The 14467-nt window shown below is 40.6% G+C and overlaps 1 protein-coding gene across 22 annotated transcripts in view; it reads left to right on the top strand.

The window, feature by feature from the left end:
* Window positions 1–14467, top strand: part of Ncor1 (nuclear receptor corepressor 1) — a 152924-nt gene that overhangs the window by 119989 nt on the left and 18468 nt on the right. For all 22 annotated transcript variants that reach the window (XM_037201359.1, XM_028857111.2, XM_028857112.2 and 19 more), the window contains 8 exons: window positions 4297–4380; window positions 4749–5005; window positions 5270–5624; window positions 7277–7498; window positions 9542–9748; window positions 10182–10331; window positions 10765–10938; window positions 14011–14176. In XM_037201359.1, the coding sequence (XP_037057254.1) occupies window positions 4297–4380; window positions 4749–5005; window positions 5270–5624; window positions 7277–7498; window positions 9542–9748; window positions 10182–10331; window positions 10765–10938; window positions 14011–14176 (1615 nt within the window). The remainder of the gene's footprint in view (window positions 1–4296; window positions 4381–4748; window positions 5006–5269; window positions 5625–7276; window positions 7499–9541; window positions 9749–10181; window positions 10332–10764; window positions 10939–14010; window positions 14177–14467) is intronic.

Genomic DNA, 14467 nt, shown 5'->3' with positions numbered 1-14467 from the left:
GCAGAATAGACTGTACTGGCCTTAGCTTGAGCATACATATATTAGACTTCAAAGCCCACCCCCACAGGGGCACACTTCCTCCAAGGCCACACCTACTAATAGTGCCACTCCCTATTGGCCAGGTATTCAAACCACAACAACCTGCCTCAGATAATTTAATCTAGGTAAAATATTCAAGACCAAGTAAGACTTGTGTAATTTTCTGAGTCATACTTTCTCTATTTTAAAAATGAAACAAAACATCTGTGGCTAGAGAGATGGCTCAGCAGTTAAGGTCTCTTGCTGCTTGTCAAAACCAGAGGTCAGTGTAGGCTATTTTCCACTGTCACACAGTGAACCTAAAGTTAGGCTTTTCAGCCAGACTAGCTAGTCATTGAGTCCTGGGTTTCTGTGGGACTCTGCCCCTCCAGCCTTGGTTTACAGACCCATTCCGTGTCGTGCCAGGTTTTAAACTCAGGGTTTTCGCCTCTAAGCAAGCACTCTACCCACTGAGTCATCTTCCCATCGTAAAACTTCTTAGGATGTTACTTGGATATGTATATTCATTTATTTTCTTTAATTCTGCAGTGTCCGTATTCCTCATTTTCCTTTCCTCCCAGGTGTATGTCAAAGTTGTTCAGTGATTTTCAACTAAGATGCATTCAGAGTGTAGATTCCCAGGAGTAGGAGAGTAGGGTCATGAATGTTTTATCTGTTGCTGATTGAGAAACCTGAACAGTGGTTTCTGTAATGTCTGCACTAGTTCATACCCCTACCATCAATGAATAAGAGTTCTTTTTTCATATATTCTCTCCAGCATTTATTGTAATTGTTTTCTTTATGAAATTCATTCTGGCAGGAATGAGACAGAATATCAAAATATTTTTAATTTGTATTTCCCTGATGGCTAAAGGATGTTTTACACTTAACATATTTATTGGCTCCTAGACGGTGGTGGCTCATGCCTTTAATCCCAGGAGGCAGAGGCAGGTGGATCTCTGAGTTCAAGGTCAACCTTGTCTACATAGAGGAACCCTGTCTTGAAAAACAAACAAGGACAGGGAATGGTGGCGCACGCCTTTAATCCCAGTGCTCAGGAGACCGAGCCAGGCGGATCTCTGTGAGTTTGAGGCCAGCCTGGGCTACAGAGTGAGATCCAGGACAGGAACCATAACTACACAGAGAAACCCTGGCTCGGGAAAAAACAAACAAACATACACACACACACACACACACACACACACACACACACACACACACACACACACATGTACATTTATTGTCCATATTTTCATCTTTGAGACCTCTCTGTAAGCTCCCAGCCTATTTTTTTATTATATTGTTTAGGGTTTTTAGTTTTTTATATATTCTAAATGGTACTCATCTTGTATTTATAGTTGGCAAAGGTTTTCTCCCATTCTGTGGGCTACCTCTTCACTTGTAATGATTACCAGTGTCTTTTGTGGTATAGATTTTAATTCTGTAAGGTCCTATTTGTCCATAATCTGCTTTTTTTCCTTAGTAGCCTAAGTCCTATTCAGAAAGTCTTTACCTGTGCCTGAGTCTTGGATTCTTTTCTTTGCTTTCTCTTCTAGCATTTTCAGTTTCAGGTCCTATGTTGAGTCTTTGACCCTTTTGCGGGTCATGTTCGTGCCAGGTTAGAGGTTAGTTCATATGGTTATCCAGCTTCCTGGCTGCTGCAAGCCGCAGAACTGACAAGGCTGACCCATTGGAGCCGGGGGCTCTGGGGGAGGTTGAAGTTATGTTTCCGTGCTGTTGACTTTTAAATGTATTAACTGTTTCCTACAGTGAATTTCTTGTGTGCCATTGTAGCCTTCCCAATTGATTTCTTTTCCCAAGAACTTCTGACAGCGCGATTGATCATTTATTGGGCACAACTTCCCCTATACATTTGCAGTATTTGGATAACATGCCCCAGCTATGTGTGGGAAACAGTCACACAGTCAAAATCTGTTTCCCACAACTAGGGCTTTGTTCCTTTCTCCAGTATAAACATAGAGGTCTGCCTTCCTGCGGTTATCTTCATTGGCAGGCGGCATTTGGTCAGTGTCCAGGCAAAAGTATCTCATCTTGAGACATTCTCAGACACCCAAGGCCATAGAATTACAACATTTCTAAATTTGTTGATTCACAGCCTTTAGATAGATAGGGAACAACGGTGTGCATAGATTTATTGATATACCCTCAGATAAGTAGATTCATTTGATACCTGCCAAATTAGATTTCTGCTGCTTGTAGCACCTTCCCCGGACTGTGGGAATAAGTTCCTCGGGGCAGGCACCTGAAGGCTTTTGTTACTTAGCACTATTTGTTTAAGAGGCTATCTTTTCTTTACTGAGTATTTTTGTCACCTTGGTCAGAAACCAGGTGACTACAGCTACATGGGTTTATGTCCCGGCCTTCTGTTTCATTGATCAACATGTCTGTGTTTGAACCAGTGCCATCCTGTTTGGGTTTCACCCAAAGGGCTTTCTAGACTACTACAGAGAGACTTCCTCACCCATGTGTAGTGTTACTCTTTTCACAATAACAAAGAAATGGAATCAGCCTAGATGTCCATCATAAGATGAATGTGGTTCACATACACAATGGAATTTTATTTGGCCACAAAGAAAATAGAAATTAGTGCAGTTTTTAGGAAGACGTATGGAACTTCAAAATATCACATTTCTTCTAAATTTTTATATATGTATGTTTATGTAAGAGTGAAGGAAATAGATTCTAGCACACAAGAAAAGGGGGCTATATGAAGGGGGAAATTTAAGCAAGAAAATTACACTGTAATTAAATTTCAGTAAATGTTATCTATGCTGTGTTTAAAACCCAAAATGTAATGATTAGTTGGATTAACATTCACATTTATAAGGTTTATTTTAAAGTTTTGATTATCCTGTTCAGATTTACTTCTGATTATAGTTCTTCCTCTGATTAGCAAGGCTTCTGGGTTTATTGTTAATTACCTTAAAAAGGGAACTTCGTGGGGTTTCACTTTCTGCTGGGGGTCCTCATGTAAGAAATGAAAAGGGAAAGGGGCAGAGAGGTGATGGGATAAACAACAACAATAACAAAGACAGGTTTTCACTCTGGCCCTGGCTGGTATTGGACTCACTATGTAGCCCATGCTGGCCTTAAGCTCAGACATCACAGCCCGCCTTTGCCTTCTGAGTGCTGGGATTAAAGTTGTACCCCACCATACCCAGCCAAGTTTCATTTTCATTTTGATGACTTTGATCTTTTATTAGTTCTCAATATGTAAATAGAAATCTTCTTTTGTTTGTCTTGTTGTTTTTGGAGGCAGTGTTTGTGTAGTCCTGGCTGTCTTGGAACTTGCTCTCTTGATCAGGCTGGCCTTAAATTCAAAGACATCCTCCTGCATCTGTCTCCTTTGTACTGGGATTAAAGGTGTGCACCGCATGCCTAGCCTAAATCATCTAATTTTTTAAGAGAGAGATTTTAGATTTAACTTTGAACATATTTTGGGGCACAGGTAGGGTCTAGACAGGCCTTGGTTTGAAACTCCTTGAATTCTTTTCCTGACTCCACTTCACAATTGCCAGAATTATAGGCATGTACTACCAAATCCAGCTGAAATTTCTTTCTGTTTTAAACTAAAATTTAGCGCCTTTCTTGATTATTTTTTATTTGGGAAAATGTTCTATGAGAATTATATTATGGGGCAATAGAGATGGCTCAGAAGCTTAGGGCAATGGCCACTGTTGCAGAGGACCCAGGTTCATTTCCCAGTCCCCACACGGAGGCTCACAATTTCTGTTGCTCCAGTATGCACAAGGTATAAGTAAACTCAAAGGTATACACACATACACATAAAAATAATATGTAAAAAAGTTTGTCAAAATATTTTTTTAAACAGGATTATAGAATTATATATTAGGTATTTCTGATTTTTTCCCCTTTATTTTTATATTTATTCATTGTGTTTACTGTGTGTGTGTGTGTGTGTGTGTGTGTGTGTGTGTATGTGTATTTCGCACATGCATGTATATGGTGTACATATGTGGAGGTCAGAAGACAGACAACCTGAAGGAATTAGTTCTCTTCTTCCACCATATGGAGCTTAGGCACTGAACTCAGGTCTTCTGACTTAGCTGCTAATATCCCTACACACTAAACTATCTCACCAGCCCTTTGTGATAGTTTCTGAATTGTGTACAATTTTGAAATGGCATCCCTTCCTTCACATAGCTTTTTATCAAAATTATATTCTCTATAGAGAATATTTAGTATTATGAATTAACTATGTTATGTCTAATAACTATTTCTTTACTGTTTTGCAAGGTCTGATATGCCGAGCATTACCCAGAGGGAGCCCTCATTCTGACCTTAAAGAGAGGACTGTGCTATCTGGTTCCATAATGCAGGGTATATTGTGTTTTGTCCTTTTATTATAAACTGATACACTGGCAAGGTAGTTTAATATTAATTTTACATAATACTAAACCTACTTTTCAAGATATTTTACCCTCTGAATTATTACATGTTAAACCTTAATCTTAACTTTTTCTTAGCTGCATCATTATGTTTTAGTTGCCAGATCTTTTAATATCAAAATATCTTTATAAGAACCATTCTGAAACTGTAATGAATGATACACTGTTATATTTTGAGTAATGCTAAAACATAATGACTGATGAGTGCCTGCTTGAGGTTCTAGGGTAGAACTTCAGTAGCAGGGCTCTGAAACTATTAGCATTATTTTAACAGATGTATTTCCTAAACTCTTCTCAAAGGCACACCAAGAGCAACAACTGATAGCTTTGAAGACGGCCTTAAATATCCCAAACAGATTAAAAGGGAAAGCCCTCCTATCCGAGCATTTGAAGGCGCCATTACCAAAGGAAAACCATATGATGGTATCACCACCATCAAAGAAATGGGGCGTTCCATTCATGAGATCCCACGACAAGATATTCTAACTCAGGAAAGCCGGAAAACTCCAGAAGTGGTCCAGAGCACAAGGCCGATAATTGAGGGCTCCATTTCCCAGGTAAATAGATGATGGCTCTTTCTGTCAGTAATTCCACTTAAGACTGACATTTTTGAAGCACTTTAAAAAATACGACTTACTAGTTCTAGGTAGCTCTTACGTCAGACTTCTTGGCAGTAAATCTTTCATGTATACATCATCAGTTTGTCTTGTATACATAATTTAAAGTGAATAATTCAGGAGTGTGTGTAATTGCCATACACCTGAGAAGGGACGGTATGTAGATAACTCTGCCACCTGTAATGTTTGTTTCATTCCTCTTAGGGCACACCAATCAAATTTGACAACAACTCAGGTCAATCGGCTATCAAACACAATGTGAAGTCCTTAATAACAGGGCCTAGCAAACTACCCCGTGGAGTGCTGGAAATTGTACCAGAGAATATAAAAGTAGTAGAACGGGGAAAATATGAGGATGTGAAAGCCGCTGAGCCAGTGCGTCCCCGGCACACGTCAGTGGTGAGCTCTGGCCCCTCCGTTCTCAGGTCTACATTTCATGAAGTTCCCAAAGCACAGCTGAGCCCAGGCATCTATGATGACAGCAGTGCTCGCAGGACCCCTGTGAGCTACCAAAGCACCATATCCAGAGGCTCACCTATGATGAACAGAACTGCTGACGGTATGATTTTTGTTGCAACATTTTTTACCTCTAAAGAATAGAAAATATCAAGTCATTTGCTCTAGATTATCTCAAGATCTGCAGGTTGTAAGACCAGGGAGATAGCTCAGTGGGGGTGGGGCGCTAAGCACAGTGATGTCTGCTTATAATTCCAGCACTGGGAAGGTGGAAAAATGTTCTCTGGGGCTCAATGTGAATATTCTGAAGTCTTACCTGTTAGGCCAGTGGTTCTCAACCTGTGGGTTGGGACCTCTTGTAGGTCACATATCAGATATTTACATTATGATCCACAACAGTAGCAAAATTACACTTCTGAAATAGCAATGAAATAATCTTATGGTTGGGTCTCCACAACATGAGGAACTGTATTAAAGGGTCTCAGCATTTGGAAGATTGAGACCCACTGTGTTAGGTCTGGGGCTGGATGGTAAAGATGTGCGGAGTGTTTTGGGATGGAGTGGTACAGCAGGCAGAAGAAGGAGAGCCTGCTAGAGGGAAAAGGACTTGGAATCAGGCAGGATAAACCAGCAAGAGTTTATTTTGATACAGAGATTTGCTTGGTTATGGCCTCATTTGTACTAGCAGGATTTTAGTTAATAGCTTTATGGTAGCTGGGTGTGATGGTCCAAAGCTACATTCCTTCCCTAGCACTTGGGAGACAAGGAAGAGGCAGAAGCAAGTTTGAGGCTATAAAGTGAGAGACTATTTGAAAAAGCAAATAAATCAGAAGCACTAATGATACTTGTATAATATCATTTGTGTATTTAATATCAGTGAGTTACTACCTTCAAAATGTATGAGTATGTGGGGTTTAATCTCCAGCTCTGCAGACAAATGAGTAAAGGTATTGAGTGGGGTTGAAGAGAAGGTTCTGCTGTTAAGAGCACTGGTTACTCTTCCAGAGGACTCAGGTTCAGTTCCCAGCACCCACATGGCACCTCGCAGCCACCTGTGTGCATCCGAGAGGATCTGACACTCTCTTCTGGCCTCCAAGGACACTGTATATATGTGATGCATAGACATACTGCAGGGCAAAATGCCAACACATAATTTTTTTTAAAAAGGAAAAGAGGGTTTGCTTGTTTCTTTTGTTTTTTTTTTTTTTTTAAAGAGAAATTAGTAACATGGCTAATGTAGTACACTTTATGATACATAGAAATCTCCACAAGGAGGTTGGTGCAAAGTGTATGGATGTGGTAGGTGTGCAGGAGACAATCTAATCACAGTAACAAGTCGGGGGGAGGTGTGCATTTGGATGTTTATGAGATAAAGAATCACTGAAGAGCCAACTGAAGGCAAAATTAGGCTAACTTATGGATGACAGGTAGCAGGGAGGTTAGGAAACACAAGGAGGGGGAATTTGAGATTTGCTACATGTGGGGCCCAAATAGGTGTGTTTTGTCTTAGAATTTAGATGTTAGTATCACCTAGGAAATACGGTCATTTATGAGATTTAGAGAACATTATTGAATTCCATGACCTTCATAATCTTAATGTGAGGTGCTTTCGAAGTGCTGCTGTGCTCCAAAAGGTCACAGCAGTCTCTTAGTTCTTTACCTTACACATATTAAAAGATAGGACTTTATATGCTGGGTCACACGTTGTTTTCCCAACGTTTTGTTTCATTGACACTTTTGTTATTGCTGTTACAGTTCCTTCCAGCAAGTCTACCAGTCATGAAAGGAAATCAACTCTGACCCCAACCCAAAGAGAAAGTCTAGCAGCCAAGTCTCCGGTGCCCGGGGTGGATCCTGTCATGAGTCACAGCCCATTTGATCCTCATCTTCGGAGTAGCGCTGCAGGAGAGGTTTACCGGGGTCCCTTTCCCACGCACTTGGATCCAACCATGACCTTTCACAGGACTTTGGATCCTGGTAAGCCCACTATTTAATGACAATTTACAGCAAAGAAATACTGTATCTATATGACTATATGTTAATTACACCATAGTGTCCTGATTGAAGGTCAGTGCCTTTTCTTAACCTACTGACTAAATCTCGCCATTGCCTCTCTGTTATGAAAGAAATTCCCAGGCTTGTTAGCTTTTGTTGTTGTTTTTTAATGAAGCTATAGTTTAAAGAAAATTAAGTGACAAAACCCTTATAGAAAGCTGGGTATTATGTTGCACACCTTTAGTCCTAGAACTTGGGAAAAGAACGTGGGTGTCTTTCTGTTAATTCAGGGTAGCCTAGTCTTGGATGATATCCTGGTTCTTACAGTAGTTTTTATTGCCAGGTTGTCATATTAAAAGGCAGAAAAGCCAGGCTAGTAAGATGGGTTCTACGGTGGTAAAGGGACTAGCTTGCCTCCAACCTATGGAACCCAACACAGTGAAAGGTTAAATAAACTCCCACAGGTTGTCTTCTGACCCCCAGGTCCACATTGTGGCAGATATGCACACCTGCACATAAATCTCTGTACACACAAAGTAAACAACATTTTATATGCAAAAAAGCCCAGGAGTTACTTAAATTTTGTGATAGCTGAGAACCTATGGGAATATTTTATCTGAAAATTCTGCTGTTGGTAGATTGTTACTTGAGCCTAACCCTGATCCAGAGATTACAGACCAACTTCAGCTTTTGACTTAGCAATGGTGTGAATGCAAAAGGTAGTCAGCAGCAACTTTACTTTTAATTGTACACTTCGATCTTTTCTGGGGCTAGTAGCCCCTCAGTTATGAGTAGAAACATGCTACTACATGTAGGATGTGGGTTAATATATTCAGTGCGCTTCAGCTTCTGAAACTCGCCCTGCTTTGGGCTTAGTGGGATAGAACCCCATTGTGATTTGCAGAACACCTGTGCTTAGGAGAATGCCACACTTCACTGACCTGCAGTTCTGGATGAAAGCTAAATTAATGGTCTAGAAAACATATCAGGGGTGTTTGCTTTCTTTAGGGAGAACATGTATCCCTTAACTTTCAGACCAAACTTTATGATCGTCTAGTGTCTGTCACAGACCTTTATTTGGTAATGCTTTCATCTCACTGTCCTTTTTATTCAATCTGAGCTAGACTATAAATGGTTTCGAGAACAGAGACCTTATCTTCTACTTGTTATCATACTTACAACTTCATTGCATCCTGTGTCGTGCTTTTATGCAGGGGCCATTAAAACAGTAACAGCTCTTTGGCCAAATCCTGTTCCTGTAGATAAAGTCCTGAGAACATGGCCCTGGCCATTTGTTTGTTTTGTCCATAGCTTCTTCCATGGTATGATAACAGTAGCTGTGAGAAATACTGTATAGTTCTTAAAAGCTAAAATAATTTTTATCTCACCCTTTACAGAAAAAGTTTGCCATCTTTTTTTTGAAACACATGCATTACTGAATGGTTGTATACAATCATTCTGCCTCTAGAAAAATAAAATTTCTATGTTAGAAATTGTTTTCGTATGCACTCTTACTGTTGTGTTGTCCAAAAGGACTTTAATTTTCAACCACAACTCTATTATATGAAGACATAATAAAGTTTCATGATAATGATTGAAAACAAAACTACTTCAGAAATGTTCAGAATCTGGCCTTCCCCTTTTCCATTACATCTCAGGCATTAGAATGAGTTAGGCTTACAGGACTTGGTGGCGCACACCTTTAATCCCAACACTGGGGAGGCAGAGTCAGGTGGATCTCTGTGAGTTTGAGGCCTGCCTGGTTGACAGAGCAAGTTCCAGGACAGCCAGGGCTACATAGTGAGACCCTGTCTCAAAGAAAACAAAACAAAAGAAGGAAGAAGAAGTTAGACTTCATATTACTCATGTGTCAAGATCTACAATGAATCCCTGTACATGCTGGAGTTCAATGAAAGTGGCTGGCGCACTGCAGTGGGCAGGGTGTCCTCACTGTTCCTGAGGACAACGTTTAGCAGATGAATCTCACACACTCAGTGCCATTTTTTTCTTTCTTTCACTCAACAGCTGCTGCTCTCCTGTTTCAGAGACAGCTCTCACCAAACCCAGGATACCCGAGTCAGTACCAGCTGTATGCAATGGAGAATACAAGACAGACCATCCTAAATGATTACATTACCTCACAACAGATGCAAGTGAGTTTGCGTCCTGATGTCGCCAGAGGACTGTCCCCACGAGAGCAGCCACTGGGTCTCCCTTATCCAGCTACAAGAGGTATGTACAATTCTTTTCACATTTGTGAGTAATTAGTAAATACCTGTTAAATGAGGATGGAAAGACATAAAAGCTCATACTTGTTTCTATAGATTTTTGCCCTTGAAAGCAAGTAAAGTAATACTATGAGATGAGCTGTTACAGTGAACATTCAAGTAACTAAGTCATCTAATTGTAGAAGTGTTTAAAGGTCATGTTTTCTTTAATATGTCCATACCTGAGGTGACTTGTGTAGAGATCAGTGCGTTCATAGCCTCCTTTAGGTTTAAAGAGGTCTGAGGAGCAATGATAATTTTTTAAACATTCTTATTTACATTGAATGCAAATTATCATTGTATTGTAAAGAGACAAAATGGAAAAACCATGCGTGCTTCTGGAGTTAGGTGTCGGTTTGCAGTAATGCCTAACATGAACTGTTTTTTCTTTTGGATAGGAATCATTGACTTGACCAATATGCCTCCAACAATTTTAGTGCCTCATGCTGGGGGAGCAAGCACTCCTCCCATGGACAGAATCACTTACATCCCTGGTACACAGATTAGCTTCCCTCCCAGGCCATACAATGCTGCCTCTTTGTCTCCAGGTGAGATGCTCCAAGCTAACCTACCTGACTTGTTCTAGATGAAAAGGAAGCAAGGGTTCTAGAAAAATAAGTCAATGATTCTTCTAGGGAGAGCATATACATATTTAAAATAATGCCCTCTATTTCTCAGACAAAATTGTTTAAAATATATACATCTCTAACAAGACGAAGACACTTTAGTTTTTCTGGTATAGCTTGCAGAGGAATTCTGAGCATCTTTCTTCCATTCTGCTCTTTATTTAACCTATACCTGTAACTAGATACTCCACAGATACCCTAAACACTTATAGTATGTTCCATTTGCTATCTGAGACTCTACCATAAACTCCATACATCTGTATTTGAAGCTTGTTGTCTGTTGGTCATTTATAGATTTAATTTAACATGCTAGGCTGGCAGTTCTGTCTTGAAGTTGCAGATTCATGTTTTACAGGACACCCAGCACACCTTACCGCAGCTGCAAGTGCTGAGCGGGATCGAGAGCGCGAAAGGGAGAAGGAGCGGGAGCGTGAAAGGGAGCGTGAACGTGAACGAGAACGTGAACGCGAACGAGACCGAGAACGGGAAAGGATGTCCGCTAATTCTTCTGATCTCTACCTACGACCTGGTCAGTGAGAAGCTTGACTATTTCCGTAGGCAACAGGTCCTGGTGATTTCCTGTGAGGCATTATGCTTAATTATTTTATGCAGGCAAACAAAAATTATAAGATGGAAAGTCAGTATATGTAAAATAGAAGCCAGAAGGGGCTTTCCAGGACAAAAGTGTCAATTTGATTGGGCCCAAGCAACATGTTCTTCAGTTGCTCCTGGAAATACTGGGTTTGAGGCTCTTGAAGACAGAAGAACAGCCCAAACTCCAGTTTAAAGGGGGAATTAGAAAATATGGTTAGAAGGAGATGTGGCATCTTGAATACAGTGCTTAGAGTGAAGCACTTTTTAGGTGGTCAGTCATGTGACCAGTGGCATGGGGTGTGTTAGAACCCTGGGCTGTTGAATGAATGGTCTCAGGAGTTCATGAATGAGCCAGTGGTGCCATCAAACATCCAGACACAGAGAATGGCCAGAAAGAAACTGCTGAGAGTAACACAGAAGCAGAATGAAGGGAGTTGACAATAACTTATAGGCTAAAAAATAAGATTGAGCTGCAAATGAAAATACAGCTGAGCTCAACATGATGGCGCATGCCTATAACCCAGTGTCTTTGTTGAGGTTTTATTGCTGTGAAGAGACACTAGGACCAAGGCAATTCCTGTAAAGGGAAACAACCCATTTAACTGGGGCTGGCTTACAGGTCCATTGTCATCACGGCAGGCAGCATGCAGGCAGATGTGCTGGAGGAGGAGCTGAGAGCCCTCCATCCTGATCTGTAGGCAGCAGGCAGAGAAAAGAAACCTCAAAGCCACCCCTTGTGACACACTTCCTCCATCAAGGCCATAAGTACTCAAACAAAAACACACCTCCTAATTCCCTTTAAGTCTTTGGGGGCCATTTTCATTCAAACTACCACACCTAAGCAGAGGAAGGAGGACTGTACACTTGATATCAGCCTGGCATTCATAGCGAGATCCTGTCTCATAATACAGAAGAGTAGGAAGTGGGGGCGGGGGGTGTTGGGGAGTGGCGTTTAGAGTGACAGGATGACAAATGGCAAGATCACAGTCGGAGAAGAAATAGTTTTATTTTGGATTCATTTAATCTTACAGGTATTTGAGCCATCTCTCTTTATCCCTGTTACATTTGTCTTTCTTGGTTATTTTAATCAAATAAGACCATTTACGGGGTCCATAAGTCAGATACACTGATGTGTGACACTCAAGAACACAGACTGAGCTACAAGATTTGAAACCCTGGTCAAGAGGTTTCTGTGGATAGGTGCTAGAGAAGAGTCGTTCACTCTAGATGCCCTCCAAAGGGCAAAGTGGGTGTAGGCAGAAGGAAAGCAGAGGTAATGGTTGCACAGGGAGGCACAGCAATGAAGATACAATGGCAAGAGTGTCCAGTTCATGTTTTAATGAGGGACAAACCTTTGGAAATCATTGGGAATGTCAGCAGGTGGAAGCTAATTATCACATTTGATCCAGTTATATTATTCCTGATGACTTATGTGGTTTGCATTCAATGTGGTTGCAAACCTGAAATACATTTAAATAGTATTTATACAGTTAAATATTTAATATTTAATATAAATATTATTTATGCAGTTAAATATTATTTATACTTAGAAAAATCACTAATAGTCTGATCCTTTAAAAAAATGCCTGTAATGCATAAATTATGTGATAATACCATAATGTTGAGTTCATGTAGATTATATAAAACATGAAAAATTAAAGTCAAATTCAAATGATACAGAATTTTGGTAGAAGCTAGGTCTTAAACACATGTTGATCTCATTGATTTGCAAAGCGACAGGTAAAAACATCAAAGTACTATTTTCTCATTAGATGCTGAATTGACCTTTTCCATGTAGCAGCTTCACAAACATAGACACTGATATATGACAGATGCCATGTAAATGGGGTCACTCTTGTGCATTGAAAAATATAAAGATTAATTGATTAGCAGTTCCACTTCTAGGAACCGGTCCTGTAGAAATACTGATATATGCCAAAGTGTATTCAGAAGGGAGGAAACTGTCACAGAGTCTGGCTGAAGTGGTCCTGGCTGTGGGGATAAGTCTGGCTAAACTGTCTAGCTCTTACACAGGCAAAGAATGAGGCAGATGGGTGGAGGGAAGACACAGCACAGGCAAAGTAGAGAAGAAATTGATCAGGGAATGAGTTTAGAGTCTCCCAGCTCTGCTAGGAGAGAGTTAAAGCTGAATAAAACTCTCCAAGCTTGAAGAAGGGTAGCTACAGAAGACAAACTTTTGGGGAGGGTACTGTGAATATTCCATCTCACAAAAGGAAGCATGCTGCACATACGTAACTGTTAAGGAGAAGGGGGGTGGGGGAGATGGCTCCGTTGGTAAAGTGCTTGCCACACAAGTGTGGCAGCCTGAGTTTGGTTCCCAAACCATGGAACAAACACTAGGTGTGGTGCCATGGACTTGTAATAGCAATGTGGAGAGGCTTCCACAGTTGGATCCCTGCTGTTCACTCGTCAGCTTGCCTACCCAGTCTTTGGATTTCAAGCCAGTGAGAGAATCTCTTAAAAAACAAGGTGGAAAGTACCTGGGATGACAGGGATTGATCTCTGGCCTTGCACATGCATGCATGCGTGTCTGTACACACAAAGAGGTAAAACAGGAAGAACCAGGGTTGAGTGCAGGAATCCCACACTGTAATGCAGCCGCTGTATGTGTCTTTTTGTGATGGATGGAAAGCTGTTTGATCTGTGAGAGCGTTCTAACCGTAGCAGAATCTGCAGCAGTCTGCAGGATTAGTGTCTGAGATACGTAGCACTTTGTTGTTGGCTCTTCTTTCCTTTCTGGACTCGAGATAGAAATGCCTAACAAAAGTGGAAATGACAGCTGAGATTGTGTTTAATTTTTGTTGGGTTTTATTATATCTTCATTGAGAAACTTACAAATCATTTCTAAAAAGTATGGTATCAAGTTTCTTATTCTCGTTTTGTATTTAGTAATACTAGGAATTCAAAATTCTACAACTTTGCTGCCTTTAGTTTTGTAGCTGCTGCTTTTGGATTATCAGTGTTCCTCTTTCTTTTACCTCTTCAGGCTCAGAACAGCCAGGCCGACCTGGCAGCCACGGATATGCTCGCTCCCCTTCCCCTTCAGTAAGAACTCAGGAGACCATGTTGCAACAGAGACCCAGTGTTTTCCAGGGAACCAATGGAACCAGTGTAATCACACCTTTGGATCCAACTGCTCAGCTACGAATCATGTCAGTCTTTTGTACTCTCATAAACATTTTGACCAAATAAGTACATATTTTGCATGTGTTAATTTTAATTTACATTTTTTGATAACTGTGTGCACACGCAGGTCACACAAACAGCTTGTGGGAATTCTATTTTATCTTTTACCATGTGGTCCTGGAGATTGAACTCAGGTTGTGAGCCTTTGCAACAAGTACCTTTATGTGCTGAACTGTATTGGTTTTTAAACTACTGACTAAAGTAGTCAAGCTTTTCTATTTGCTTTTTTTTAAATGTAATTTGTTCTTTCATTTCCC

The sequence above is a fragment of the Peromyscus leucopus genome, chromosome 8b (genome assembly GCF_004664715.2).
Source record: "Peromyscus leucopus breed LL Stock chromosome 8b, UCI_PerLeu_2.1, whole genome shotgun sequence".
Taxonomy (NCBI): Eukaryota; Metazoa; Chordata; class Mammalia; order Rodentia; family Cricetidae; genus Peromyscus; species Peromyscus leucopus.
The sequence above is the reverse complement of the archived record's forward strand: the minus strand, read 5'-3'. Positions and strand labels throughout refer to the sequence as shown.